The sequence below is a fragment of the Pseudopodoces humilis genome, chromosome 23 (assembly GCF_049639895.1).
Source record: "Pseudopodoces humilis isolate 2021_Gansu_Grassland_sample_001 chromosome 23, ASM4963989v1, whole genome shotgun sequence".
Taxonomy (NCBI): Eukaryota; Metazoa; Chordata; class Aves; order Passeriformes; family Paridae; genus Pseudopodoces; species Pseudopodoces humilis.
The window spans coordinates 2,726,980-2,754,205 of NC_142222.1; the positions used below are offsets into that span (position 1 = coordinate 2,726,980).

The 27,226-nt window shown below is 44.9% G+C and overlaps 3 protein-coding genes across 7 annotated transcripts in view; 1 reads left to right on the plus strand and 2 right to left on the minus strand.

Annotated features, from left to right (window-relative positions):
- The window catches only part of VMP1 (vacuole membrane protein 1), a 59,362-nt gene extending 51,568 nt beyond the window's left edge, over positions 1 to 7,794 (minus strand). The window contains exons 1-3 of one of the 4 annotated variants that reach the window (XM_014255107.2): positions 7,687 to 7,794; positions 4,334 to 4,465; positions 136 to 237 (exon numbers count right to left, since the gene is read on the minus strand). In XM_014255107.2, coding sequence (XP_014110582.1) covers positions 136 to 211 — 76 coding nt within the window. In that variant the 5' untranslated portion in view covers positions 212 to 237; positions 4,334 to 4,465; positions 7,687 to 7,794. Of the gene's footprint in view, positions 1 to 135; positions 238 to 557; positions 709 to 4,333; positions 4,466 to 5,864; positions 5,883 to 7,686 lie in introns of those variants that run through there. The other 3 variants (XM_088066111.1, XM_005525708.3, XM_014255108.2) reach the window with 3 other exon arrangements.
- On the plus strand, positions 7,711 to 9,421 carry PTRH2 (peptidyl-tRNA hydrolase 2). Its single transcript, XM_014254921.2, has 3 exons — positions 7,711 to 7,837; positions 8,099 to 8,172; positions 8,744 to 9,421. Exon 3 carries the CDS (start codon positions 8,765 to 8,767, stop codon positions 9,284 to 9,286), a length of 522 nt encoding a protein of 173 aa, XP_014110396.1. The 5' UTR covers positions 7,711 to 7,837; positions 8,099 to 8,172; positions 8,744 to 8,764; the 3' UTR covers positions 9,287 to 9,421.
- Positions 9,422 to 10,886: 1,465 nt separating this feature from the next.
- The window catches only part of CLTC (clathrin heavy chain), a 29,777-nt gene continuing 13,437 nt past the window's right edge, over positions 10,887 to 27,226 (minus strand). Inside the window, exons 8-33 of one of the 2 annotated variants that reach the window (XM_014254961.2) lie at positions 26,895 to 27,095; positions 26,173 to 26,325; positions 25,742 to 25,864; positions 25,430 to 25,567; positions 25,176 to 25,340; positions 24,904 to 25,084; positions 24,394 to 24,557; positions 22,609 to 22,734; positions 21,895 to 22,037; positions 21,282 to 21,516; positions 20,846 to 20,968; positions 20,606 to 20,751; positions 20,280 to 20,463; positions 19,793 to 19,985; positions 19,212 to 19,369; positions 18,868 to 19,032; positions 18,673 to 18,780; positions 18,400 to 18,567; positions 18,088 to 18,237; positions 17,861 to 17,992; positions 17,594 to 17,704; positions 16,866 to 17,036; positions 16,523 to 16,744; positions 15,430 to 15,450; positions 12,499 to 12,574; positions 10,887 to 11,926 (exon numbers count right to left, since the gene is read on the minus strand). In XM_014254961.2, the coding sequence (XP_014110436.1) occupies positions 11,802 to 11,926; positions 12,499 to 12,574; positions 15,430 to 15,450; positions 16,523 to 16,744; positions 16,866 to 17,036; positions 17,594 to 17,704; positions 17,861 to 17,992; positions 18,088 to 18,237; positions 18,400 to 18,567; positions 18,673 to 18,780; positions 18,868 to 19,032; positions 19,212 to 19,369; positions 19,793 to 19,985; positions 20,280 to 20,463; positions 20,606 to 20,751; positions 20,846 to 20,968; positions 21,282 to 21,516; positions 21,895 to 22,037; positions 22,609 to 22,734; positions 24,394 to 24,557; positions 24,904 to 25,084; positions 25,176 to 25,340; positions 25,430 to 25,567; positions 25,742 to 25,864; positions 26,173 to 26,325; positions 26,895 to 27,095 (3,882 nt within the window). In that variant the 3' untranslated portion in view covers positions 10,887 to 11,801. The remainder of the gene's footprint in view (positions 11,927 to 12,498; positions 12,575 to 15,429; positions 15,451 to 16,522; positions 16,745 to 16,865; positions 17,037 to 17,593; positions 17,705 to 17,860; positions 17,993 to 18,087; positions 18,238 to 18,399; positions 18,568 to 18,672; positions 18,781 to 18,867; positions 19,033 to 19,211; positions 19,370 to 19,792; positions 19,986 to 20,279; positions 20,464 to 20,605; positions 20,752 to 20,845; positions 20,969 to 21,281; positions 21,517 to 21,894; positions 22,038 to 22,608; positions 22,735 to 24,393; positions 24,558 to 24,903; positions 25,085 to 25,175; positions 25,341 to 25,429; positions 25,568 to 25,741; positions 25,865 to 26,172; positions 26,326 to 26,894; positions 27,096 to 27,226) is intronic. The other variant, XM_005525711.3, reaches the window with a different exon arrangement.

Consider the following 27,226-nt stretch of genomic DNA (forward strand, 5'->3'; position numbering starts at 1 on the left):
AGGTGCCACTCACTAGGTCAGGTGGCTCCATCCAGCCTGGCCTCAAGAGAAAACCAAAATCAATTCCTTTTCAATGTTGTGCGGTTTTAGACCCCAAACAGGCCAGCTGAGAACACGAAGTGATTTTCCACCTACCTGTGAAGTTCCCATTGTGCTGCTCTTTGCTCATTCTTATGCGTCTCTGGTCACAGTCTGTGCCATTCTCTGCCATTTCATAGATCAGTCACGTGTGGAGATCTAAGAGCAGAAGAAACCCAAAAAGGACAAGGTGTGTTTCTGGTTAGGAGGACTCCACAGTCAAAGGATACACACAAACACCCAGCAGCTCTCCAAATCCAACTCACACTCATCCTGCATTACACCATCAAACAGGAGAAAGTGATTCAATCTCCACAGTGACAAAGATTAAAACATTTCCACCTACATAATTCTAAATTTTTCACTCAAATGACAAAACTCCCTCACTTCTAACAGCTGAACAAAAGCTCATTAAACAAACCCCTTCCACGACCTAACCCACTGTTTGGGCTCCAGGAGCAACAGAGCTTCATACAAACCTTACTTCCATCCTTAGGTTGGTGCTTCAGGTGTGCTCCTCAACCTGGTACTAAAGCTTGGCATGTTGTTACTATGTCAAAAACCTCCCTGGCTGAAAGATTAGCCCTCAGTGTGGTAACCAGGATACGGAGCTGCATCTCCTGCTTTGCACAGTCTGGTATCTCTGAAGCACAAAAAGCAAACTCTTCAGAGGACAAGAGCTTTCTGATGGAAGCTTTGCTGACACTGTCCATACTCTCTGCTGGCTTAGCTTCCCTCTAGAGATCAGCCCTAAAACAAAACCCCAGAAGAACAGATGTGGTTTTCCTTATCCAGAGGAGTAAATAACGCAAGAAGTGGGAGCCAGCACAAACCAGAGTGTTGCAAGAGCTGCCTTTTTTTTTCTTTAAAAAAAAAAAAACCAACCTGAACAGCTGACAATTCTTATGCAACCAAAGACAAAGAGAGTAACCAGTCAGACTCCTTGTTTTAAAAATCTTCCCTTGAATCTTGAAACAGTTTCTGGAGTTTTATTTGGAAAAGAGCTAAAGCTAAAGCATTTTATTTGCATTGTATTTCTCCCTGTAAGCACACTTGATTTACAGTTTTTGATACACTGCTTTTGTTGGAAAGAAAAGTGGTGCAATATTAAAATGACAGGTTATATAAAACTGTCCAGTGGAAGAAATTAAAGTTCTACAAAAAAAAACTTCCCCACTGATTTATGTTCATCTTAATTGCCAAGCAGCAAACTCAAAGGTTTGGTAAACAGGAGTGAGATCACCCCTTGGATTCAGGCTGCAATAATTCTGTCGAATTTTTAAATAAAATGTACAAAGATTTCAGATGCTGTATTTGACATTTCTAGGGTCTCATAAGTCAGTTTTAGACAGGTGTTTTTCTAAACAGGTACAAGCCTTGTGCATTACTTGCAATGCAGATAAAATTGCTAGCTAGAATCTAAATATTAAAGGTTTTAGTTAAAATCCAGCAGTCAAAAGCACTGAGGTCTCAGGAAGGAGTCTTTTCTCCAACACCTCCCCCTGACACAAAATGTGCAGAAACAGAAATCTGTCTGGTTAAACAAGGCAGCAGAAACTCATCTCATGCATGTTACAGCTTTTCTTCACTGCAACATGAACCCCAGAATACCCAACCACCTAAAAAATGAACAAAACACCTTTGCAAAAAGCTTAGAAATGCTGAAAGGGCTCCAGAGTCAGCCAAGGACAAGAGGCCTGAGCTGCTGCAGTGGGAGCTCTACAGCATCACTCTGCAGTCACCTGCAACCCAGGGATTGCTCAAACACAGGGAAATGTGAACCTCTCCCTCTCCCCAGGTGCGTTTAGAGCAGCCTGACACTCTGGAGCTACCCCTGTCCTTAGCTGAGGATAACAGACCAGTTACCATGGCAATATCAGGATCAAATGTTCAGCCACCCCTTAATTCCATCAGGACAGGTGGATAGTGGAATGGTTTGTGTCTGACTGTGCTCAGTTGTGCTTATTTTTCTATATATTTAAGTAAGTATTTATGAATATCTACAATGTAAGTTTATATACACACATACCCATGTATATCCCACATGAATTTACACACACAGAGCTCAAATTGCAGAGGGCAATATTTAAATTACACAGCCAGACACAGCAAGCCTGATGTTCACAGAAAGCTGCTTAGGAAGCAAAAGCCATCCAGAGCTGTTGAGCACATACAGCAACATTAAAAAAAAGTGTTCTGGCTTAGGGAACTTCAGTCACATTTTGTTCACTTAAATATAGCAAAGATTAAAAAAAAAATGCCACAAATTTCAGTGGAAGCCAGATGTTCCTCATTTTGAAATCCACCTTTTTTCATGTGTACAAATCTAGCCTTCAAAATTAAAGAATTAAAGGCTCAATTGGTTTGGTCTTGGCTCTCAGCTTAATTACACTCCAAGGAAGTTCATTTAGTGCAATGCCAACTGCTCTCCGTGTCTGATGCTAAAGCCCAGGCTGTGCACAACACTGAATTCCAGTGAAATCCATAAAACTCCTGAATCTCTGGGGGTCTCAGGTGCGTTGCTCCCAAGGCATGACAGCTTTTATTTCAGGAGCTCAACTGCCAGAGCCACTTTTACCCTGCCTGCTTGGAAAGCCACTAATCCAGGATTAGCTTTGCGTAACACCACCTCAAGTACACAAGTCAGCGTTTGCACTGAAGCAGAGAAATAATCCCACACCTCTGTAGGACAAACACTTGTCAAGAAGGTCTTAAAGTTCAATCATTCTGCAGGAAAGCTCTAAAAATTCCTGTTTAAAAACACAGCTGACTTGGAGATGGGATACCTATCACATGGCAGGGCTGAACAGGCTGCAAACCCTTGCTGGCTCCAGAAAGAACCTCCCTGGTTTACCCAAGTCTAATTATACTTAAAGCACCTTAGCAAAGGGGCTGGAGGGTGCACATCCCCTCAGCTCAGCACCCTTGATCTGCTGTGCTGCTTGATGCCCATTAGAACCACGAGTCCTGCACTAATGCCTCCCCACAGGGGTTAATTGGAGTGGGAGCCTGACCCAAAATGGAGTTATCCTTCATTAACTCGCTCCATATTCTCAAGTCTACACCCAATTCATGACAGCTCACCACAGGAAATTAAATTCCATCTGCTAAACAGAACTTCACTTCTGACAGATGCTGGGAAAGACACAGAGCCTATCTCTAAAAATAAATTTGCCTACTACATGGAGTACTTAGCAGCAAACATAAAAATAAACTATTTAAGAGAGCGAGGAAAACAACTGTGGCCAGTTTTTGTATCAGGGTGGCTTAGATCATTTGTTAGAGCTGAGCTCACACAAGAACTGCTTTGTAGGGCTGAACAAAGAGCTCACAATACGCCACTGAGCTTTAGTGCAACCCTAAACATGAAGTATAAAAAGACAATTATTTCTAGTCAAAAATGCAAATTGGTCAACAAAAAGGGTTCGTGGTAACTGTGACTGGCACTTCACAGCATAAGTGAGACAAAGCAAAACAAGCTATCAGAACATGAGAACACAACAAAATTGGGCACTGCAGTATCTGCTCTCTGTAATCAGAGAAAAGGACAAAAGTCTTTTCTCTGAAGCTCTGGGGATGCTGTGGAAGCACCCAAGTGTTGGGTGCACTTATGCAAAAGGAACCAGTTTTGGACAAGGCACTTGGGTGTCTGCACTATCACATGGAGGAGCAGAACGTGGACTCCTGTTCTGTACTAAGGATTTTTGGAGGACTCGTGTGCTGGAACAAGAAGGAAGCTGTTTTCATGATCTCACTGCTCTCCCAGACATTGTTTGAACCACTTCTTACTGAAAGAGCCCTGAGTCTCATCTCCATCAGTTCCTGCTCACACAGCTCCCAGAACCAGAGTTAGAGCATTCTGTTGTTTCCCCCAGCCACCTCAGCAACACATCAGTTCCAGTTATTTCTTGCATTTAAAGCCAAATGTTCCAACCTGCTGCTTCTTTCTCCTCAACTCTTCTGATATTCCTTCTTCTTTTTCTACACCCCTGTTCTTCAGTTACAATAAGGAGAAAAAAGGATTAAAATCCAGCCTTTCCAGGTGGGTAAAGAATTGCACTAATCTAGATAGTCCTGCACATCTGTGAGAGGGTTTTTTTTCAGTCATCAAATGCTGTACAGAGAGAATAAGTTAACAATTCCCTGGCAAAGAAACAGCTTGGAGAGTACTTTCCCTCGAAAGCCAAAGACTGCCTGGCACAGGAACACATTCAGGTGAAGGATGGGATCAGTTTGGAAGTGAAACATTACATACCCCTTCCAGCTCCTCACAGTTATTCCCTCTCCACCACTTCTCCAGGATCTGAAGGCAGTGGAAGAGCCCAACCACGTCCTCAGCTCTGCAGCACTCAAGCCCAAAGCAACTCCTCTGGCAAAGCTGCTGCCCCTACAGAGCAAGAGAACACCGTTCATGTGACACTGGAGTGACACAGCCCCTCACTTGGAGGTTAATAACTTTCCTGAAGATGACAGAAATTAGAAAAAAGTAACTGCTTGATTTTTTTTCCAGTCCTTCAGCACTCCTGGGAAGCATTCAATTAAAATAAATGAGGCCACATCTGAAAGATGTTCCAAATCTCCACAGATTTAGCTATAATGGGTTATTTTGATATGAGTGCATTTATCCCCATACTAAAAATGTTTTCCTAACTAAAATAGTTTAATTCCTCAAAGGAGAAGTAATTCAGTTAAAGACCACAGGTTTCCATTTTGTGGGTTATGCCTCTGTACACCAGACCTATTTTTCAATTCTTACTCAAATAATTCATCTTAGAATTTAGAGTTAAAATTCACATTTTTTCCAGAAAGACTTTGGGATTCCTTTTAGGAAAGACTGTTGTAACATGAGCTTCAGGGATGCCTTGCAATTTCTTCTGAGTTAAGTCAAAGGTCAGTCCCTGCCATTAAAGCCACATATATTAAACTCATTTTTTTGCTGTATTTTTTTTCTGGTGAAACATGATTTTTGATTACATCCAGCAGCAGAATCAGGTGCTATAACAAAGCAGTAGAGATGCTGTGCAATAAATAGATGAAAAGATGAGACCCAGGGATAAGAGGATATGCAGAGGAGGCACAGCACAGATGAAAAGGGATGAACACAAGGACCTGACAAAGCCCAGAGTGGCTGAAAGCAGCTCCTGAGATAACAAATTCTGCTTTTCACAGGAACAAGTCTCTAAGTGGAGCCAATTCAGATTTCACACTTGGCTATCCAGTGAGGACACACTGCCCAGACAAGGCTCACAGAGGCCAATTCTGAGCCTTGGGAGAAAGAAAAATATCCTTTTAATAAGCTTGAAATAGCCTGAACAACTGCTTGCCTTACTAATAACATCTCCTGGCTCCCCCTGGTCCAAGCAGCACCAAAACCAGCAAGGTTTGGTGGTTTTGGTGCTGTCCCATGGCTGTGTTTGAAGCTGGTGCAAAAAGCTCAGTGTTGCAACAGTTTCATGGTTGTGCCCTTCGTCCTCAGGGAAGAGCAAAGTCTACCCAGCTCACACTTGTCAGCAAGGAAGAGAAGTTAAAATTCCAACCTGCAGATAACTCTGTCTCCCATCACAATGCATCAGGAATTATAGGGGGTTTTTAGCTTTAAACCCACAGGTGTTTGAAGAAATAAGGACTCTCCAAGCATGCACAAATGACACAGATGACCCTAAGGAGAGCTGTTCATAAGATTCAGTCAGAGGCAGTCATGACATTCAGAAAGAATTCCAAAACAACAACTTAGAAAGAAAAAAAGCTTTAAGGTGGAAAGAGTGCAATTGCTGCAGCCTACTCACCTTCCTCATTGCTACCACCCACTTGAAAGCTACCGAGTCTCCTCCTACCCTTCCCCACAGCAGTTACAAACATCCTTGGTTTCAGCAGCTGAGCAGGATGAGAAACAAAGATCAGACTAATAAAGAGAGCTCACCTCCCATTGCACCACTGGAAACTGGCTTTTGAAACCCTCATCTGAAAACAGGGGATGAAGCTATTCTTACAACTGTCACTTATCCCGTAAGGAATAAAAGAAAGTCTATTCCATGCTGCAGAAATAATGGATTGGGAAAAGGAAGACTGATAAAACAAAGGCTGTTTCAATGGGAAAATGAATGCATTAAAGAAGAGATGATGTATATTATCATAAGGTGTTAGGAAGCATGAGAACCCTCCCATCAAATGGAGGTGAAACAATCTCTAAAAGAACAGAATTCCTAAGAGCAAAACAGCACCAAAATCCACTGACCAAACACAACACATGTGGTCCAAGGCATGAAAGAGTAACACCACACTTTTTCCACCTCAACCCACATTGTTACCATTAACTAAACCAGGATACCCACTTGTTGGTAAGCACAGAGCAGAACAAACAAGGGCAGAAGAAAACCCTGAAGAAATGTCATAGGTGCAGTTGAAAGGGGATAACCTGGATTCACAGCACTTTATAGATAAATAGCTGCCATCAAACACACTTATCTCCCCTTCCCTCAGGTCATCTACATGACCTGCCAAGCATCTGAGAGGCAAAACTGGAATAAAACGGGAATCTTGCTGCTTTTTTATCTCCTGTAAACACCAGATGGCATTGGCTAGAGAAATAAAAGCCAGACGAGGCGCTTAACCCCAGTCAGCAGAAATGTTCCCTTGGATTTGGGCCTCCCACCCTCAAGCCCCGGGCAGTCCCTGGGGATGGAGGGAGCACCCAGCCGGGAAAGCACAGCACATTTCCAGTGGAAAAGCAGACAAAGACCATCGGTATCTGACTCTCCGCAGGGAGAAGGACGGATTTCTCCCTGTGTCATCAGGCACCGTCCCTTGGGCCGGAGCAGGGCGAGTCTATTCCACCCTTCCCGGAGCTTTGTTAGAGCAGAGCCGCTCTCCAGCGGGGTGAGATGGCAGCGGCTCTCGTCCCGAAGGTCGGCGAGCAGCAGCCTCCCCTCCCGCCCTGATCCTCCACAGCGTTCCCGGCCGTCCCCCGGCTCCCACACGGGTCCCTCGGTTCGCACAGCACCGGGTGCCGCCCGGGCCGGAGGTCCCCTATTGCCGCCGTCACCTCAGAGCCGGAGGAGCCGTGAGGGCAGCGGGGCGGCGCCGCGGCCAGCGCTGAGGGGAGCGATGGGCAGCGCTGAGGGGAGCGATGGGCAGCGCTGAGGGGAGCGATGGGCAGCGCTGAGGGGAGCGATGGGCAGCGCTGAGGGGAGCGATGGGCAGCGCTGAGGGGAGCGATGGGCAGCGCTGAGGGGAGCGATGGGCAGCGCTGAGGGGAGCGATGAGCAGCGCTGAGGGGAGCGATGGGCAGCGCTGAGGGGAGCGATGGGCAGCGCTGAGGGGAGCGATGGGCAGCGCTGAGGGGAGCGATGGGCAGCGCTGAGGGGCGCCATGGGCAGCGCTGAGGGGAGCGATGGGCAGCGCTGAGGGGAGCGATGGGCAGCGCTGAGGGGAGCGATGTGCAGCGCTGAGGGGCGCCATGGGCAGCGCTGAGGGGAGCGATGGGCAGCGCTGAGGGAAGCCATGGGCAGCGCTGAGGGACGCCATGGACAGCGCAGAGGGGTCCCGCTGAGGGGCCGCTAACGAGACCCCTGCCCGCCAGGAGAGCCCCGGACCCGGCCCCGCACTCACCACGCTCCAGCAGCTCCGCTGGGCCCGGCACAACGCGGAACTGGGCCCGGCACAACACGCCCCGTCCCGCCCTGGACTCCGTCACTTCCCGAGCGCCGGGGTCTCGTCACCTCCGGGCGGGCGCGGCGGAGCGGCCAGGCAGGAGAGACAGGTGAGCGGTGAGGAGGATGCTCCTTCATGGCCCCCTCATGCCCCCTCTGAGGGCCGTGGGGTCCCGCACGGTTCGGTCCCCGAACCCTCCGTATCTTTGGTCTTTGCCTTCCGTATCCGCCCGGGCTCCAGCGCGGCCGGGCCTGGCAGGACTGAGGTGCCGCAGTCCACGGTGGAGCTGGAGGCTGCCCCGCTCCTCAGCTGAATTTGGGGTATTGACTTAAAACCTCCAGCATTTCACCGTTTCTCTCCCCGTTTTTAGGTATAATTTTGACATGAGGAAAGGCTGAGAGAATTGGGAGTGTTCAACCTGGAGAAGAGAAGCTCCGGGGTGAGGTAATTGTGGCCTTCCAGTACGCGAAGGGAACTTACAGGAGAGGTGGGGCAAGACTATTTACGGAGGCCTGGGGGGGTGACAGGACAAGAGGGAATGGGTTCAAATTGACAGAGAGGAGGGGTAGATTGGATTTTAGGAAAAAAATTGTTCCCTGTGAGGGTGGTGAGGCCCTGCCACAGGGTGCCCAGAGAAGCTGTGGCTGCCGCATCCCTGGTAGTGTCCAAGGCCAGATTGGACAGAGCTTGGAGAAACCTAGGATAGGGGAAGGTGTCCCTGCCCATGGCAGAGGGTGGAACAGATGAACTTCAAGGCCCTTTCCAATACAACCCATTCTTTGATTCTATGATAATTCTATGATAAATTGCTATTTTATCTTGGCTCTGCTTGCCAAGATAGTGCCCATCACCAGTGAGGTGTTTGCAGTCAGAAAGCTGTGTCTGGGGAACTGTTCCTTTGTGCTTCTAACAAATGTTCTTTGTCTTCAAACAAGTGGAAATCAGGTGAGAGCACATGAAATGCTCTCAGAAGCTGAGAAACACTCAAGTAAATTCTGTCATTCCTCCCTTTCAGAGGCACTCTCCAAAATCCACCATGATTTCTCTCTTTGAGTCTGAGTTCCTGAATGTCATCATCGGAGCCGTGTGCGGCGTGTGCCTGGGCTGGGTCATCCGGGGGAGGCTCCGCAGGAAGCCTGGAGCTGGAATAATGCCAGAGCCTTCCAACAGCCTGGGGGGTGAGGCTGACATCATGGGAGAGTCTGGGGAGCTCAAGTTGGTGCTGGTCGTCCGCAATGACCTGAAGATGGGCAAGGGCAAAGTAGCAGCACAGTGCTCCCATGCTGCTGTCTCTGCCTACAAGCAGGTTCACAAAAGGAATCCTGAGCTCCTGAAGCAGTGGGAATATTGTGGACAACCTAAAGTGGTCCTCAAAGCTCCTGATGAAGAGACTCTGGTGCAGCTCCTGGCTGAGGCAAAGCGCCTGGGGCTGACTGTGAGCTTGATACAGGATGCTGGGCGTACTCAGATAGCTCCAGGCTCCAGGACAGTCCTTGGGATCGGACCAGGACCAGCTGATGTCATAGATAAAGTTTCTGGTCACCTTAAACTCTTCTAAACTGGTACCAAAAAGACCTGGATGTGTTCATGTATGTGTCGGTACTGAAGGGATAAAAATCCAAGTTGGGTTTTTTTTTCCTTATCTTCCCTTGTTAATAAAATAAGCAAGTTTTTTAAGATTTAAATTTGTAAATCATGAGTTTGTCTAGCTTTTGTTCCAAAGGGAGAAAGAAAATTCTAGGCCAGTTGAGGAAAGCAGAGATGGCATAAGAATGAACCCAGTAAATTTACAACTTGTGCAATTGGTTGAGGATTTTGCATGCAGGTTGATAGAGGTTAAGAGTTTCTTCTCTCTGCCTGTTCTGTTTTTTGTAGTGAATACATTCTTTAATTCAGAAAGGCTCAGCTGGTGAAGCAGTTAAGAACTGGAACTGGGAGTAACTGTGGCCAACTTTCCTGTCCAAACAACTTGTAACTGGTACCAGGCTGACCAGTTCAACTGGATTTGCAGCCCAGACCAGTAAACAGTTGTGGGGAGCAGCTGTAAGCTGAGTTTCCCTCTGGAGGGGTCTGTGTAGCTCCTACACGTGCAAAAATGTGCAGTTAAGCCAAGATATGGGGAGTTACCCTCCATATAAACAACTGGGCACTCAGGGAAAGACTTAAATCCTGGTTTTCTTGGGATTAACAGGCAGGCGCTCCTGGGTTTAAGGAATTACCCTGTTATAGATATTATTGCACAGTTCAGAGCACCTTGGGGGTTCCAGTAAATTCTGCTTGTACAGTTTGTGAGAGTTCTGCTGTTAAGCACCTTTGCCAACCTCTCAGCCACGTGTTTCAGCTGAGTGTTGTGAAACAGTTTGTAGGAGAGGGAACAGGATTTATCTCCATCTCCAGTCATCCACAGAGCCAGAGGGAAGGGCAGAGGGGCTGAAATGCCAATAAACACAGAGGATGGAAATGTTTTTATACTGTATCTCTTAATTAGAGGCATAATCCTTTGCAGAGACTCGCTGCAGACCTGTGCTCCACCCCTGCTGACCACAGAGCCTGGGGCAGGTGAGCCCCGGCCACCTCCTATTCCATGGAAGTGCTGCAGTGCCCAGCCCCGGGATCACAGCACACAACTGTGGAGCTCAGAGGGAGTGGGATCTGGATCCTGATGCCCAGTGTGGCTCCTGGTTAAGAGACAGGAGCTTCTAGAGCTGTTGGAAATCTGGCCAGTGCTGTCAGACTCGTTACACTCAAATATGACAGTATTCATAGAGAAACATTTAAGTCAATTTTATTTGAAGCTAAATATGTTTAAGGCAATTTACATACCTAGAACATGATCTCAATTGAACTGGCACGCCCTACTACAATCCTAATGTATCATCTGGTCAAATATGCTGGAGTTGACCACAGTGCAGCCAACTGGTGAAAAGTGCTATTTTCTTCTCTCTGGCATAATCTTTCTCTAGAAAAAGCATTACATATTTTCCTGTATTGCCCCCTCAGTGCAAGTCCCCACTACTGGTCCCCATTGCTGCTCTGCTGGCCCCTCAGACCCCTGGCTGCACACACCTGCATTGCCCCCACTACCAGCACTGGAATACTTTGAGTCCAAAGGTCCTTTTTTTGAAGACAGTAAAGTGAAGCTACCACTATGCAGCATGTCCACAGTCCAGTAATTTATTTTTAAATTGCGTAATTTCAAATTGCACAAACAAAACTGAACAGCAATATGCTTGAATTCTCTCTTCTGTACACTCAAAACAGTGATCTAAAACACCACAATATCCAACATACACAAACCTCAGGGCAGGGTTAGTAAATACACAGATTGGAATCATGGTGCTCTGTTCCTGAATGGAATGTCCCACAAAAGCACAGGATACAGCACAACATAAGGTCATCTGTTACATACGGAGTGAGCAAAAAGACACTAGCATTTTCTATATGCATAACTGGAAAAACCTGCATAGGTTAAGGGGGAAAAAAAAAAAGAAAAAACAAAAACCCAAAACTTTTACTCATTTTAAGTCAGGCAAGGTTGTCTGTACGCATTTTAAATTCTTTTAGAGCTATGCAATCCAACCCAGGGAGGATATGCTGATTAGTGTTGTCTCTTGTCAGCAGTCTTGCAAGGTCAAATACAAGTATCTTGGCTTTAGCTTTCTCCAAATATACAGTGAGACTTAAATGCATTTAGAATAGACAGTACATACTTGTAAGCTGCTCACATACAATGAACTTAAGATTCAATATTAGAGTGTAACACTATAGAGTGCAAATCAGAATCTTCACAATAGACTTAATGGTAATAAGCAGTCCTGCAAAAGCCCACTTGAACAAAGTCGTTTAAACTATTCCCCTTCTGAAAGTAAAAGTCTAAATGACATGGAATGTGAAAAAGATTTAACAGAAGTGATTCAAATCGTTTGCGCTAGAAAAAACAGTCCTTCATGAAATAAAGGTTACAAGAACACGAGGCAGAACTCTTTGCTTTTCCCTGTTATGAGTTAAAGCGGGGAGGGACGGTGGAGTTTCAGTAAGAAAAGTTGCTGCTCCAGACTGGCTTGTGCTGCATCTCACATGCTGTAGCCGAAGCCGGGCTGTGGCTGCCCGTACGGAGGGGCCGTGTAGCCGTAACCGAAAGGTGCCTGCGGAGGAACTGCCACGCTGGGTCCCGCTGTCAGCATCAGCTGGGGCTGGCCTGCAACACACAACGGGCACCTTACTCCTCCTCAACTGAGAAATCAAATGCCTGAGAATTTTCAGCAGGTATTTCTGTGTTTCACCAGTAAGGCCCTGCTGACCTGGACTGGGCTTTTTCAGGGCCAGGATGGGTATTTTCCCACAAAACCTCAGGACACAACACGTGGCTAAAAATACTGCAGTGTGAAGTACATGAAGAAACTCTTACTAGAATAACCTGGGTATAAAGAAAATACCCAATATGAAGTAGGTATAAATATGCTTTAGCTATAAAGATCCAAATAACCACTTGCTGGAAGTCTGGAGTAGCACAGCTCCTGTATACCTTTCCTTAAGGAGCCAGGCCAATCTTAAATCCTGCAGTCCACAGCCTTAGAGTGGAGTATTTTGGAACACAAAATACATTATCTAGTATTTTGGAACACATTCCTTAAGACTTGATTTCACATGGAGAACATTCCCATTTCCCATTCCCATTTCCCAGGACTTCCTCAGGAAAAAAACAAGATTAGGGAAGGCTTGTTTTAAAAGTGAAATATCTTATTGATAACAGACGAACTAAAGCATTACCATAAACAATAGGTTGCGTTTCTGTAGCTTGCTCCTCTTCCTTTCTCAAAGACTCTGATGCATCCAGTTTATCCACCTGGAATTGAGACCAACGATTAAAGAAATCTCCTCTAAAACAGATACTTATTCGTGGCAGAGAAGTGGAAAAGCCTTAGTGGTATGTCAACACCCATCAAGAAAAGGAGACCATTTACAAGTTAAGATCAATTCAAGTAGCAATGTTGGTACTGATGCAGTCAAGATTGTCTGTTTCCTGAAAAAAGCCCCTCATTGAGGGGATTTTCAACTACTTTGAAAGCTCACTCCAGGCTGAAGCTTTGTACTAAAGGTTCTGTACTGGACTGGAGCTGGACAGTCTTTGGATACAGACTCAGATTTGAGCTCAGTCTCAATTGGAGACCTCTGGCATTGGAGCAATTGACAAGGTAATGCCCAGACCTGGAGAAGTTTCCCTGGAGGTGACATTGAGGCAAAGTAATCTGGTTTGTATTTGGATAGAGCAGACTGCAATAGCATCCGACATGTCACTTGAGCCTCAAGATTTCACTTTCCAAACCCATTCACTCATGCAATTTAAGTTCAAATGCAGAGAATGCATGTGTATAAGACTTGCTTTTTCCACTCCAGAACTGTGTGGCAGTCAGCCTAAACCCACAGATACTCCAATTCTTCCAGCTTTACACACAGTAACAGACAAGCCTGGCCAGCTTCACTGCAATGGTGCTGTTTGCCCACCCCTACAGAAAGGCAAGAGAAGGAACTTCTTGTGTAGTGAAATACTGCTCATTTTTAAGACAGATCCAAGGGAACTCAGCATTTCTACAGTCTAAGGCAGGCCCTGAAACTAAAATCACAAAATGAGGTATTGGTATTTTACATGGGAGGTAAGATTTAGAACAAAGTCAGAGAAAATCATGCCAATTACTTTGAAAAACAGTAATACAACTCACAAGATTAACATTTCATTTCATTCATATCCTTAATAAAGGAGTTTGAAGGTTTCCTGCACTTACACAGGGTCAGTGCTATTTATTCAGCTACATTCACAAGTGAGTTTTGTGCTTAACTGTGCTACATGAGCAAATATCTGCTGGCAGCTCCAAGAGCTGTGAGCTCCTCCTTTCAGCTCTGAGTTACAACGTGTGCTCCATAAACCTGTTCCTCTGTAACCTCAAGCTGAGGCACAACTCCAGGGAGTGGCAGAAGTCCTGAGCTCGAGTTCCCTCAGTAACTGGGCTTCCATGGCCAGCCTGGTGGTTGCCTCCCACAGTATCTGGCTCGCTGCTGCCAAAGTGCACGGGATCGTATCCAATGCTCCAAGACTCGTTTCCAGACACCGTGCTGGGAACTGCACTGTTTTTAACTCAAAACAGCAACACACTGAACACAGAAGCACAAGTTTAGAGATGCAAATCCAAGGAGAATGTGCAGAGTTTGCTACTAAGCAGAGGCATTTGGCTTACTCACACTTGGAAAGCCTCCAGCCCAGGACATTCAGTGTATTTTGGACCCAGTTTTGATGCCTCCCCTCAGAGCTGAACAAATATTGACAAGAACAAGCGCAAGTTTGAAACCAGCCCACAGGATGGCTCTTACACCACTTGCTCGAGCATCACCAGCTTCAGGGCCCTACACACTTGGAGCAAGATTGACTGAAAGGCTTTTCCACAGGGACTGCAATAAGCTGCAGAGGAAAAGTAACATGCATTCAATGTTATCGTGTTATGTGTGCATGAAAAAGAGGCAAAAGTACTGAAGCACGAGTGAGGTCTGAAGATGACTGCCATACAGGCTCCCCCCAAAAAACCACACGCAGCCCACAGCAATGCCTTGGAGCTTCAGGAGTAGTGGGATGTAATTGCAATGACTGCTACACATGCGTAGTTTATGCAAACACTGCAGTTCAATTACCTTTTTTCACACACACGCTCTCCTACTTTCCTTACTAGCTGCTGAAGGACCTTACACTACGTGTCTTAGGTTAGCCTTGAGTTCCAGTGGTGGCTTTACAACCAGCAGTTTTTGCATTTAGTCCATCTTCAAAGCTGTCACTTTGGTTTGCCCTTTGCTGAACCACATTAACGGAAAACTCCTGCTAGGGCAGACCCCTGGGCTAAGGAGGATCACGGTGGCATTTGTAGGGAAGCAGATGGACAGAACACCTTGGATTGCCCTTCTGAAGGTCAAAGTTACATAGAAAAAGGCAAGCCCTGGAGGAGCCTCAGAAGAGCAATAAGCATGACCATTTTTGTATTTTTTTTTAATGAGGTAGCAAGAGAAGTTTAGTGAAGCTGAAGAGCTTGGAAGGCAGTCTTTTTTTGGACAACTACTAGAAATTTACTACAGGGAGGAGAACCACGGACTTGGTGTAACAGCTGAAGTTTTAAGTTGCTACACGAACTAGAGCACTGTGTGGATTAGATCAGCACCATGAGAACTGACACCTGAGTGAGGAAGAGTCCCTCTGGAAGCAGCCAGTATCTACTCTGCCTACGGTCAGCACGCATTAGTCATGGTCCAGAGATCAGGAACTGGATCACAGCCCTTCAACTAGCAAATGCCAGACTGATTTAGGATTTCATAGACTTATTTCTTATTGTAGGAGGTTCTTCCAGTCAGATTGGCCGTCAAATAATAGCATTTGTCTAAATATTTGTGCGTTGTTTCAATACCAGGCTGACTGTGATCCAACTGATCACCTGTATGCCCTTCCTGAGGATCTATTAGCTTATTAGTAGCATATGAATCTACTTTTCTCCTACAGCACTAGCTAGTGAGAGTTAAACAATTTGCAAATGCTTTAGTGATATTTTGTTTGGGGAAAAAGCAGTAGCAGCAGTGTAGTAAACATAGGAAAGAAAAAAAACTCATGCAGAATCCTTAGACTTAGTCCTCCAGACTTAAAGATGGAAAACAAGAATCAACTTTCACCTTTTCCTTTATTGCATCAACCTGCAAAGGAATTCAGAAGGTGCAGCTTAGAAAAATCAAATTCCATATTTAGCATATAAAAAGGTAGAAACAAAAGCGTCAGGGAAGAAATAATTAAGGTACAGGCGAGTAAAAACAAAGGTACACCAGAAGTATCTGCTTTAGAAAGGCAGCTCTGCTTCTTACTTCATTAGCTACACTAAAGCTACATCCTAATCCTTTATCAGATCAGGAAATTTTAATCTTTAAGAATCTACTGCTCTCACCAAAGGCATGGCGTTAGCTTGGTACAGGCATCTCTGACAAATATTGTTTGTTACAAACAGTTGTGCTGCTCAGCCAGCTCCCCACCTCCCCCAAAACAGCATTTCAGGCTGGCTACAGAACTACAGGGTAGTCCTGCCTTTAGAAGGAACAGCCAGGCAAATTTCTGGACAAACAGCTTAGTCTTCACTAACTGCATGAAAGTAAAAGCTGAACTCAAGCTTGGGAAAGTCTTAATCATTAAAGAATTTACACCATTTCACTGGAAGATAATCCAAAAGCTTCAGCTGGGAAAATCTTGCTAGTGACAGTTGGATTTAACTCAAGTCTGTTCAAGTCTGTCAGAGCATTACCAAGTAGTTCCCCCATCCTGAGTCACTTCAAATAAGAGCTGAGTCATAATTAGTGCCATTAAGTGTCAGAGCCACATTTTAGAGTTAAGTGCACAGCAGAATAAGTTATCTCCAGGTCTAACTATAAAGCTGTTTTAGTACACAGTCTAGAATTTAGTTAAAGCTTGATCCCAGCTGGGATTCCTGACTGACACAGCACAGGAAACGCCTGGAGCCTGGAACTGCTTTAGACTCTGCCCAGGGTCAGGCAAATACTACTGATGTAGGTTCTGTAATTGGTAGAGGGTGGAACCTGCAAGTGTTTCAGCCTCTTAGAGGGCGAAGTCTCTCCCCAGATGGACTGAAAAGTAAGTGTGGACATGGACAGACAGACATTGGACAAAGCCCAAATCAATGTTAGTAGCAAGCAGACAGTCTCAAGGCATTCACCACAGTGACTAACAAGCTCTGGGTGTTGGAGAGGCACCTGCTCTTACCTTGGTCAAGTACTCCTTCATGACCTGAATAAAGTATGGCATGGCAAAGTCCATAATGTTGTGCCTCCACGCTGTTTCCAAGACAACATCTGGCCTTAGGAGATCGTAGCAGGTGAAGAGACAAGCACCAAAGCATTCCCTCTTGTTCTCCTGCAAGAACCACTGCAGCAGCTCTTCTGCCAGCTCAGTATCTTTGGATTCGGAAGCGTACTGCATGGCATCCTGCAACGGGACAGAGCCTCAGCTTTGGGGGACATAGCAATCTACACTGTGCTCCTAACTCTAAGCTCCCCTTAGAGCCAGCAAGCCAAAGCTGTTAAAGCTGACCTGGGTGCTGCCTCACCTTGTACAGCCTGTCCTTCTTACAGAGCTCCACGCTCTGTTTCCAGCGGTTGTTGCCTTTGAAGAGATAGGCAGCGATTCTTCGGAACTCTATTAGCTCGTGTTTCTCCAAACGTTGGGCAAGAGAAATGTTGTCAAAGTTGTCATAAGCATCTATAGAAGTCCTAAGAGCCTGAGCAAAGCAGAAAAAGAAAGTCACACCCACAAAATGCAAACATTTTCCCCTTAGTTCTGCATTCCTGCTTGCAGGATGGTAAAGCATTTCAGCCAGACCTGCAGAGATCTATTTTATTTGAGAAGCTGCTGTTTGACACATGTGGAGTTTAGAGTGCTTCAGTTAGTATTTTTCAGTAGGTTAAGCATCTCTGAATACCAGGGAGCTGTTCTCTGAAAACAGTGGAACAGTCAGACATCACAATTGTTTGCCTTTTCTCTGAGTCCTTTTCTTAGCACCCGCTGTTTGTTTGCCTTAAATAAAAGCTGTCACACTCATAACAAAGTAGCCACTCTACCCTCAATAGGAATGAGACAAAGTACTCTCAGAAAGCCACTAACACTTTTTCACTTATTCCTTGGCTCCTCACCACTAATTCAGTTTAAAGTGTTGGAGAACATGCACTTAAGGAATTAAAGTTAACAGCAAGCAGGTAAAAACTACTGACAATGAGAAAGGAAACAGCTGAGAATATGAGGTAAATCCAGAATTAAGTGCTTCAAAACAATACATACCTGGTAATCTTCTTCAATAATGAAGAGGTTGTTGAGGGACTCATTGACTGATTTGTTGTTGTGATTTTGAACAGAGCGCAGGTAAGGCTTAACCAGGGGCAGCTGTTTAACCTTCAAGGAATCAGAAAGATATATTTAAGTCAGTTTTTGTGGAAGTCTCTTAGCATCTTCCCCTGACAGGCAGGGAAGTAGCTAAGCATTTTAAAATGCTACTACAGCTCAATGCTTTCCCAGCTTTTGCTTTCATTTGGACAGCAGGAAAATTACCTTTGTGAAGAAGGTGACAGCACGAGTGTGGTCAAGCCGAGGGGACAACACCATCAGCAGATCATTGAGCAACAGAGGCTTAAATTCCAAATAGAATTGAACTGCTTTGTAGTACAGCTCCACATTGGCCACCTAGAGAGGAGTAAAAATACATGTTCAGAGCAGGAGTTTGATTGTGGGGAAATCTAAATGAAAAACAGACATAACTTTCACTAAGAAAGCAATACCTTAGTGATGATATCTTTGAACTGGCCTTCTTTCCAAGCATCTGTTGGGTGATTCATCATTGTGATTATAGCATTATCATATTCTTCATACTTATCATACAGGAACACCAGTTCAGCCCAGAGATGGGCTTGTTCTGCAGCTCTCAGAACCTAAGCAAAAGGCAGAATTAGCAATATGTGTTAACTGGAATTTCCATCAGTGCTCAGGTTTTAGTGCCATTAATAACCTCAGGAGCTGCTCATGCAAAAGCTAGGGTACAGACAGCCCAAAAAGGTGTGTTTTCAGCTAAATTTAAAGCCTCAGATATTCACCTTGGGAATGTTAACTCTGGACCAGAACAGCTCCAAGTGCTCCCTCATCTTCTGTGGCTTGAACTTGGAGTAGAGAATTGCCAGCTCTGTGAACATCCCCATGTGTGCCCGCTCCAGTCCAAGTGCTGCTTCCAACATAGTGATCAACTCCTCAAAGTAGCCACGATCCTTAGAGACATAGAGACATTTCACATCAGGAACCATTCAGAATCCCAGATTTTGACAGGATTGCCATGACAGAACTGCCTGTACTACAGGAGTCAGCGTAATTACCTGGTAATAGTTGATTAGCTCTTCCAGCTCATCTGCATGCACTACAATATGGAGCCCACACATCTGAGCCAGGCGGAATTCTTTTCCATCCACACAAGCAAAGCAGACCTGGAATTGAGAGTTGTGTTACTGCTTATAATCAAGGCTTCTGAACAGAAGCTTTGAAGTCCTTGACCTCAGAACTGATAAATTCACCTCTTTCCACGTGCGGGTGCTGTTGGCTTTCCGAGCGCCATCCACGGCTGCCTGGTACTCGCCGAGGTGCACTAAGGTTGAGGCCAAACGGCCAAAGTTGGACACGTTGTTGTACAACAGCTTGGCTGCTTCATACATCTTCTCATCATAGCAGCGATCACCAACCTGGGGCAGAGCACAGCCAGGTTATTCCTGCACATTTTCGGCCAGTGGCTTACATTAAATGTGCGGCATTCAAGCCCTGTCAAAATGGATTTAACGGCCAAGATCTACATGGGTATCCAAAGAGACAGAATTCCCAACAGCCCTCTGTGAGTCAGCAAAACAAAGTCAGTCTCACTCACCTGCTGGATATGTGCGTTGTTGGGACCATTGATGAACTCCTCCAGCTCTGCCAGGCGGTTTGTTTTAGCAAGAGCAAAGATTAACTCTGTTTCCACATACGACTCCCGGGCCTTCTTGCGTGCCATCTGCAGATACTTCACCAGTTCTTCCCAATTTCCTATGGAAGGAGTTTAGAATGTTTATTTCCTACCACTAGGGACACTTGTGCTTAAGTTAAATAATCAGCTGAACCTAATTTTGACATATTTCTACAGCTATTCCCCAAGAATCAACAACCTTCACACTGCTCATTATGCATTAATCAAATAATCTCAGAATGGATCTAAGTAAAATCTTATTTAACTTCATACAAAGGCTCTAAAAGAAGTCTCCAGCTAGCTAAAGGAGGAAATTATAGGCCACTGGTTATCTGGAGATGGAATACACTATATTTTTCCATTCTTATTTAGAGCAGTTCTTGAAGGGCCAGATTCCTCTGCCTGCATCAAGACACAGGTCTGGCAGAACTGCAGTTTGAGCAGACCAGGCAAAAGAGCTGAGCAATATCAACAGCCAAGATGTAAAGAAAACTTAATCATACCACTGGCATTAGCAGCTTGAACAACTTCCATGTATGAGGAAGGATCATCTGCTTTAATGTAGGAGTCAATTGCTTCCTTTACCATCCCCTTCTGGAGCTGTGCTTTGGCCAGCTGGCTCCACACTGCAGGTTCATTGCAGCGCTCAGCGAACTCATACGCACGGTCCAGGTTCCCAATGTGCTCTATCAACACCTGGGAAAAGGATAACCATGATCAGCCACTCTCATAAAGGCCACTTTTACAACACACTAAGCTGTGGTTTATGTTCAGTTCCTCAATGGAGCCACAGCTTTTAAAAGAGGGACTAACTCCATACAACCCACACAGCGTGAGTGATTTTAAAGTTTCAGTTTTGTTCTGCTTCATAAGATGAGACACTGAGCAGCTCTGGGCAATTTGCTAATTGGTGTTAAGCACTAAAGTCACCAGCAAAGTCCTTGTGTGGGGATGCACAGGGAGTTTTTACAACCTGAGAATTGAAGATACCTGTACAGCTGATGTGTTGACATCAAACTTCCTGAAGATAGCAAATGCCTCCTCAAAAAGCTCATTGCTGATAGCAATATTGGCTATATCAGGGGCATCATAGTTATCCAGGCGATTGATGTACTCCATGACACGGGTGCGGTCAGCCTTGATAGCTGTAAGGATGAGAAGGTTCTGCAGATTCCTGAAGAGGGAAAGAAATAGTACTTATCAAATAATGACCAAGAAATTCACCTTCCCCCCTGGAGAAGGTATTAGTTTATTTGCTGTTTCACATTACAGCAATAACTCCAAGTTTCCTGTGGCTTAGTTTTCATTTCACACACCTGTGCTCACTGAACACTGAATTATCCAGAACTATTTTCTCCAGCAGTTCAATGAGTTCATTGGGAAGATCTGCAGTCATGAAGGCCTTCACAGTGACAGACACTTCCTCGGGGTCCTGGGTCTCTGACAGCGCAGTCTGGACAACCTGCAGGCAGAGTCAAGGCATGGACAATGAGTGATGTCAGGTTCTGCAAATCCAGTTAGGACAGGCAAGGCTGTGAATGTCCTGCCAGTTGTACCTGGTCAATCAGGGGTCTTCTGTAGGGGTTGCTTTCCAGTAGCACACTGGCCCAGAGCTCGGGGTCCTTACGACGAACTAAGTAGCGGGAGAGACTCTTGAAGAGGGAGTTCTCATTGCACACCTGGAGAAAGGCACAGCTTGCTCAGAGGGAAGGCACAGCTATGGAGCCTACAGATAATTGTACCATAACTCTGAATTGAGGGGCAGACTAGAAATCTCAGCCTTTGATACTTCATTAACCTCCCATTTTAGGACGGGCAGGAGAGCTTCCCGTTTCTCATTAAGCTGCACAGCCACCTCCTGGTCTGTGTTAGAAGCATCCACTTCCCAGCTTAATACATTTTAGGAAATACATGCTCTTGTAAAGCTTTCTATGTACCCCATGCCACTGATGTCAGAACTCAATCACGAGGCAGCTGCCTGGGCATACATACATTAATCAGCTCCAGATCGCACTGTCCACGCTCGTAAGCCACACAGGCCAGGTGAGGGTCCCTCTTCTCACAGTACTTGCCAACAACACGACTGTCATAGTAGGGATTCTCACGCAGGAATCTCTCTGGGTTGTTGTTGCTGTCAATGTATATCTTGGCCAGTGCATTGTGAGTGGCAGGCTCCTCACAGCCCTCGTGAATTCTTGCTTCCAGCCAGGGCAGAAGCAGCTTCAGCCTAGAAGGAAGTGATTTGCATGTTAGAGGCTGAGTAAGTAAATATCCAATTGCATAATTTCTACACTCTGGAAGCCAGTCTTGGTGTACGATAGTCAGGAACTAAACCAGAGTTACAGTGCTCTGTTTTAACCTACATTTTGATTCATTATTATAATGGTGTAACTTTCTGACACTATGAAGAAAACACACAAAAGTTATTTCAAGAGATCCCCTCATCAGCCATGAATGAGAGCTGGTTTTCACCCAGTGGCAGCTTTTGCTTGTGTCAGTACCAGCTTTAGCTGTGTGACACTGCTAAATGACATCATGAACTGATGGCTGAGCAGCAAACACTGCTAGACTGGGAACTGGTAAGAGACTTGTAGAAGTTTAATACCTGTTTCTTTTCTCAACCTCTGCAACAAGTTCATCAGTTGAAAATTGACCTCTCACTACAAGGATGAGATTCTTTATCACGTCTTCAGAGCAATCCACATCAAGCAGTCCCCCAATAACAACTGGCAGACGGCTTGGATTCACCTACACAGGAGCATTTAAAGAGGTCAGGGTGCTGTCAGGGAACAATGGCAGGCAATATTTATCCCCAAAACTCCACATGAAGGCCACTTGTCAAGATTGACCCCATCTTCCTGCCTTTACTCCCAGCCTCCTGAGGCTCTGAGCAAGCTTACAAGTCGATTCTTCAGTCAACAGGTGCTCCCATCCCAGCCCAGTGGCTCACTTAGCTCCCACAGGAAGAGCTCCTGAGCAATCCACTTTGTCCCTGCAGGAAGTTAAAAGGAAAATTTCCCCTCCTCCCACCTCTCAAAATGTTGAGACTTAAAATCACCCCAACAACTCCAAAGTTATTCTACCAAGTCTTCCTCCTTCAAGTGGCACATGAATGGGAGTTACTGCTTAACCTGACTGAAGAATCAGATTTGACTCACATCAGGGATGATTTACTGGAGGCCACTAATAATCACTTAAATGTCAGTCTCAGGTACAAAGCTGTTTGCAGAATACTTAAACACGATGCCTTAGTTGTATATAATACTGTAAAGATTGATCAGTTTGACTCACTGAAGCCACGGGACAAGTTGTCACCTACCTTCTGTACATAAATCTCAATATATTTTTGGAGATTATTTCTATACAAATACAGCACCAAGTCGTGGACAAAGTCAAAGCGGTCACACACAATAATGAGAGGCAGCTGGTCAGTGAGTTTAGCTTCCTAGAAAGAGAAGAGCTTTAGTAATTTGGTTTTGCTCTTAAATTTAAGCAGACAAATAATACAGTCACTTAAACTGTCAAAGCAGCTGAATTTGGAAAGCCAAAACTCAACAGTCAACCAAATGATGACAGCTTGTTGTTCAGCTAATTGTTTGCAATATGTAGCAAGTGGGAGCACTCACGCCCACTGCAGGGCGTGAGGAGCAAGAAGCTTTTTGGAGTTTAACCCTGCTCTTTTGCATGGCAGACTCTACAGAGTTTTACAACACAATACAACTAGTACAAGCCTAGGCTATGGAGAATATTTTTAGTTGCCACTGGTGTTTGGTGTGCAGGATTAGCACTCTGGGATTTCAAAAGAAATTTAACCAAGACTACATTAAGTTGTGGTTCAAAATGTAAAACTTATATACAGAATTGACTTTGAGTGCCATGTGTCTTGTGATACCTCCTAACTACGGATTTAGAGAACAGTAAGAATTAAGCTCAATAGCAGTACTACTTAAATTGCTTACCAGATTAATTATCTAAAAGCATTCCAACTTTCAGCATAAGGTTACAATGGTTACAGTACAGAAGCTTAGTCTATGTGGCAGACAGTATTCCGGATGCATATTTCAGATCACTTATTCCAACATGCACATCCCAGAATATAATCCTACATATAAATTACACTTAAGGACTTTACACAGGGAGGCCTGTACTGGGAGATTTACCTGGTACATGTCCTGCACATTCCAGACATGGAACAGCACAAAAAACAATAACTTTCATCAGGAATTTGACAGCTTGATAACATATCTTAGGTGGCTTGATCAAATTACATACCTTACACCTCGGTGACACCAGGTTAGTTTTAGAGAATTCTCTTGGGAAGAGTTTTGCCATCTTCAGATATGATCAGCAAAATCTAAGACTATGCTATGTAACCAACAAACATGAAGGCAGGAAATGTTCCCAGATAAAGTTTTCCCCTCCCACACAGTTCCTCAGGTATTTCTCAGAGTGTTGTGCTTGTCAATAAGCTCAGTAATAACACTACAGAATCTGAACTTTGAGCACATCATCTTTTCCTACTCTCCAGCAATGCTCTGGATCAGTCAGCATATATTCTCACTGACTGGCTTCTCCCAGCTGAGCTAAACCATGGCTCACCTGGCTGAAATTTCAGTGTGTAGGAGTAAGACAGATCAGCCCTGAACCTGAAAGCATTTATGGAATTTATTGGCTCTATTCATCTGTTGTTTCTGTTGGAGTTGATTGCACTGTAAATAAGCATTAAGTTATCAACTCATTTGGCACAATGGGTGTTCCTCAAGTTAAGTAAACTGTTTCCTATTTTATAGCAGACATTTTTAACAAGTTCTAGGTAAGCTGGTGCATTTACTAGAGGTAAAGGGTTAAAGCCAGATTAACCTTACTAAGACTAGAGAGGAACTGACCTGACAATCTCATTTTTTAGACAATATTCCAGGTTCACACTTCATTAAGAGGCACTGTCAACATGGCAGATACCTCTGGTTTGAGGACACTTGGATCCTTAAGTGCGAAGCTTAAAACTCATCTATTTTCACAGAGCTGCCTCATTTCACTAATGACACATTGTGTTTTATCAGAACCCCAAACAGCCCCAGACAGTCCAGTGTTACTCAAACATTACCTTGAGGAAGTTTTTAACACGTTCTGGATCATAGCAGTTACTTTCCCTGCAGATTCTTTCCACTTCTTTAATTTGTCCTGTCTTGCATGCAGCTTGAATGTACTTGAAGTGCACATCTGGATCCTGGCTGAAGTTTACAATGGAGCCCAGAAAATAAAACAAACCTGGAGAGAAACAGTCAATACATTATTTGCTGGTATTGTTTAAAAGTACAAATCTCAAAGGCTACAGAAATTTAAGACACCCATTTTGGACAAAGGCAAAAGGCCAGCATTCTAGGTTTTTCTACAGCTCCAAACATTTTCTAGGATTTCAGAAAAACAAATTTTGCAACTGAATAGTGGTATCCATCCTAAACGGGGAAACATTAAGGTTTAAATCTGTTTCAAGACAGTTTGAGGCCTAATTACTTAAGTTAATTGGCTTTCTAGATTTCAGCAGACAGTCCTTCATGCACACACATCTCTAATGAGGTGAGCACCAGCTCCTCTTGTAGAAATACAGACTTACCTTCAAAGCTCTTGAAGGACTCAAAGAGCTCAATGAGTGACTGTGTTGACAGCTGTTCATGGTATTTGGAAGCTACCTGGACACAGATCTGCAGGTTCTGACGGATGTTAGCGGACAACATCGCACGCAGACACTCCAGAGAGTCTTCTACTGATAAGGACCCAAAATAATTCACTAACCACTGCAAAGACACACAAGGCATTTTAGAGCTGAGCAGAACAGCAGTTATTAAAGGCTGGACTTGCAGATGCAGGAGGTGTTTGCTGCCTTACCTCAGGATTGAGGAGGTGAGTGTGAACTACCGCACGCTTGATGTCGTACAGGTCTGTGAAGTGCTCGAGTGCTCTCTGCAGCAAACCAGCCTTCTCACACAGCTGAGCTATGTGAGCCCGGTCATAGTGAGTAAACATTTGGTTTCCCAGGATGGCATCTGCAACCTAGAAGGAATATGGAGCATTTTCACTCAGGTCCTGAGCACTATCACCAGTGTTTGCCACGTCCAGCTCCAGGAACTCTGAGCACGTACCTGAGGCGCGTGCATGAGGTTCATCTCAAGTAAACGTGTTTGCAGGGGACCTTCTGAGGGACGATTATTCTTCAGTGCATCCAGCAGAAAGGCTGTACATTGCTGGATTAAATTATATTCCATAAAGACATCCACAATCTGCAAAAAAAAGGGAAGAAATTTAGGTTTTTGATTAGGAACTGGAAGTATATTTAAGCATCAATGCAGCTTCCAAAGCTAAATCCAAACTCACAGCTCTGATGGTTCAAGTAGGGCTCCTCTTACCAATTTAATGCTTTGAAGTTAACATTTCATAGCAATAAAGTTATTTACCTGTGTTATATCTGCAAGAGGCTCTTCATCTTGAACGAGCATTTGTGCAAACTGCTGTCCTTGATCAGGGCTGATTCTCATTACATTCCTCAGCAAAAAAATCCAGTCTGGAGTATATCCGACCTGAAAAGATGATGAAAAGTGAGAACTCAGCAAGAGCACACACACTTTGTTAAATACAGAGCTCAGTAAAAGCTACTGTCAGGAGATTACATAACCAGCCAGAATTTCCTCTTTTGGAATAGGCTACATGGGGAAGTAGGAAAAGACCCATGTATGAAGTCTAGCAGTAACTATTCACAAAAAACTTGAAGCAAAAGTAAATACTTATACAGGCACTCAGATTCCCCCACAGTTACTTCTATCTACTTGGAACATACACTTGTAATTATTTAACACAGGATAGATACAGCAATTTAACCTTCTCTCACCTTCTTAGCATACAAAACAATCTTCTGGACTTGTCCTGTTTCAGCAAAACACTGGATGACCTTGTTTGGAACGTTGGCTCTCAGATAGACACTAAGTGCTAGCGTAGGATCTACAGATTTCACAAGGTCTCCCAGCTCCTCCGAGCACTCCAGCTGTTCAGAAACACAAATGCAGTCAGCCCACCCTGACAGTGCCATGCTGAGATGCACTGCCACCCTCTTCCTCACTTATCTTCCTTTTGGACTTCGCTTTAAAAAGTTAAGGCCCAGCTTGGTAGCCTCAGCTGACTCTCCCAGCAGGAATCTAGCAGCCTCAGCTCCCCAGGCTGTTCTACACCAGTCAAAGAAATTTTCAGAGCCAGGAAGAACTGGGTAACACATTCTATCAGCGTGTTTCTTCAAATAATTACACAGATGTAACCACAGCTCAAAGCACTTGCAGTCAATATCCACAGGAGCTGGCAAAGGCCAGCAGCAGCTCAGAGCCTTCCATGCTCTGCACATCCTGCTGTGATTTTAAATGTAGAATGAGTGAAGCTGAGTATTTGATCAATTCTCTTGCAGTGACTAGAGTCACAGTGACAGGTAGAGTAAGCACCCATTGTTCAGATATTTGCTGTCACTGCTGAGCTCCCAGCTGAGCTCTTCTGGGAAGGGGGGAGGCTGTCAGGCAGTGCTGTTCCTTCCCCCCACAGCTCTGAAGGTATGAACCCCAAACCTACCTTATCTTCTTTTAACCATTTTTCCAAGAGCTGCTTGCGGCCCTGCTGGAGCACTGGTCTGCAGAGCTCCAGTGACTCATACTTGTTCAGCTGCCCTTGGTCCAGCAGAATGCCAAAATATTGCAGGAGAGGGGAAGTCTGCCCTGGCTGAGCTGGAACACTCTGGAACCGGCGTATGGTGTCTGGAGTACGCAGGATTCCCTGCCAGAGAGAGAGATCCACTTCAATTTTCTTTTCTGCTGTTGTGGCTTGGCAAGAGCTTCTCCAGGAAGCTGGAGGCAATGTCACCATAGCTGTCACAAGCATTTCTATGTTTTGCCAGCCCAGAATGT

Excerpts from the sequence above, each read along its gene's own strand:
- PTRH2 (XM_014254921.2), top strand. The coding sequence starts at position 8,765 with ATGATTTCTCTCTTTGAGTCTGAGTTCCTGAATGTCATCATCGGAGCC.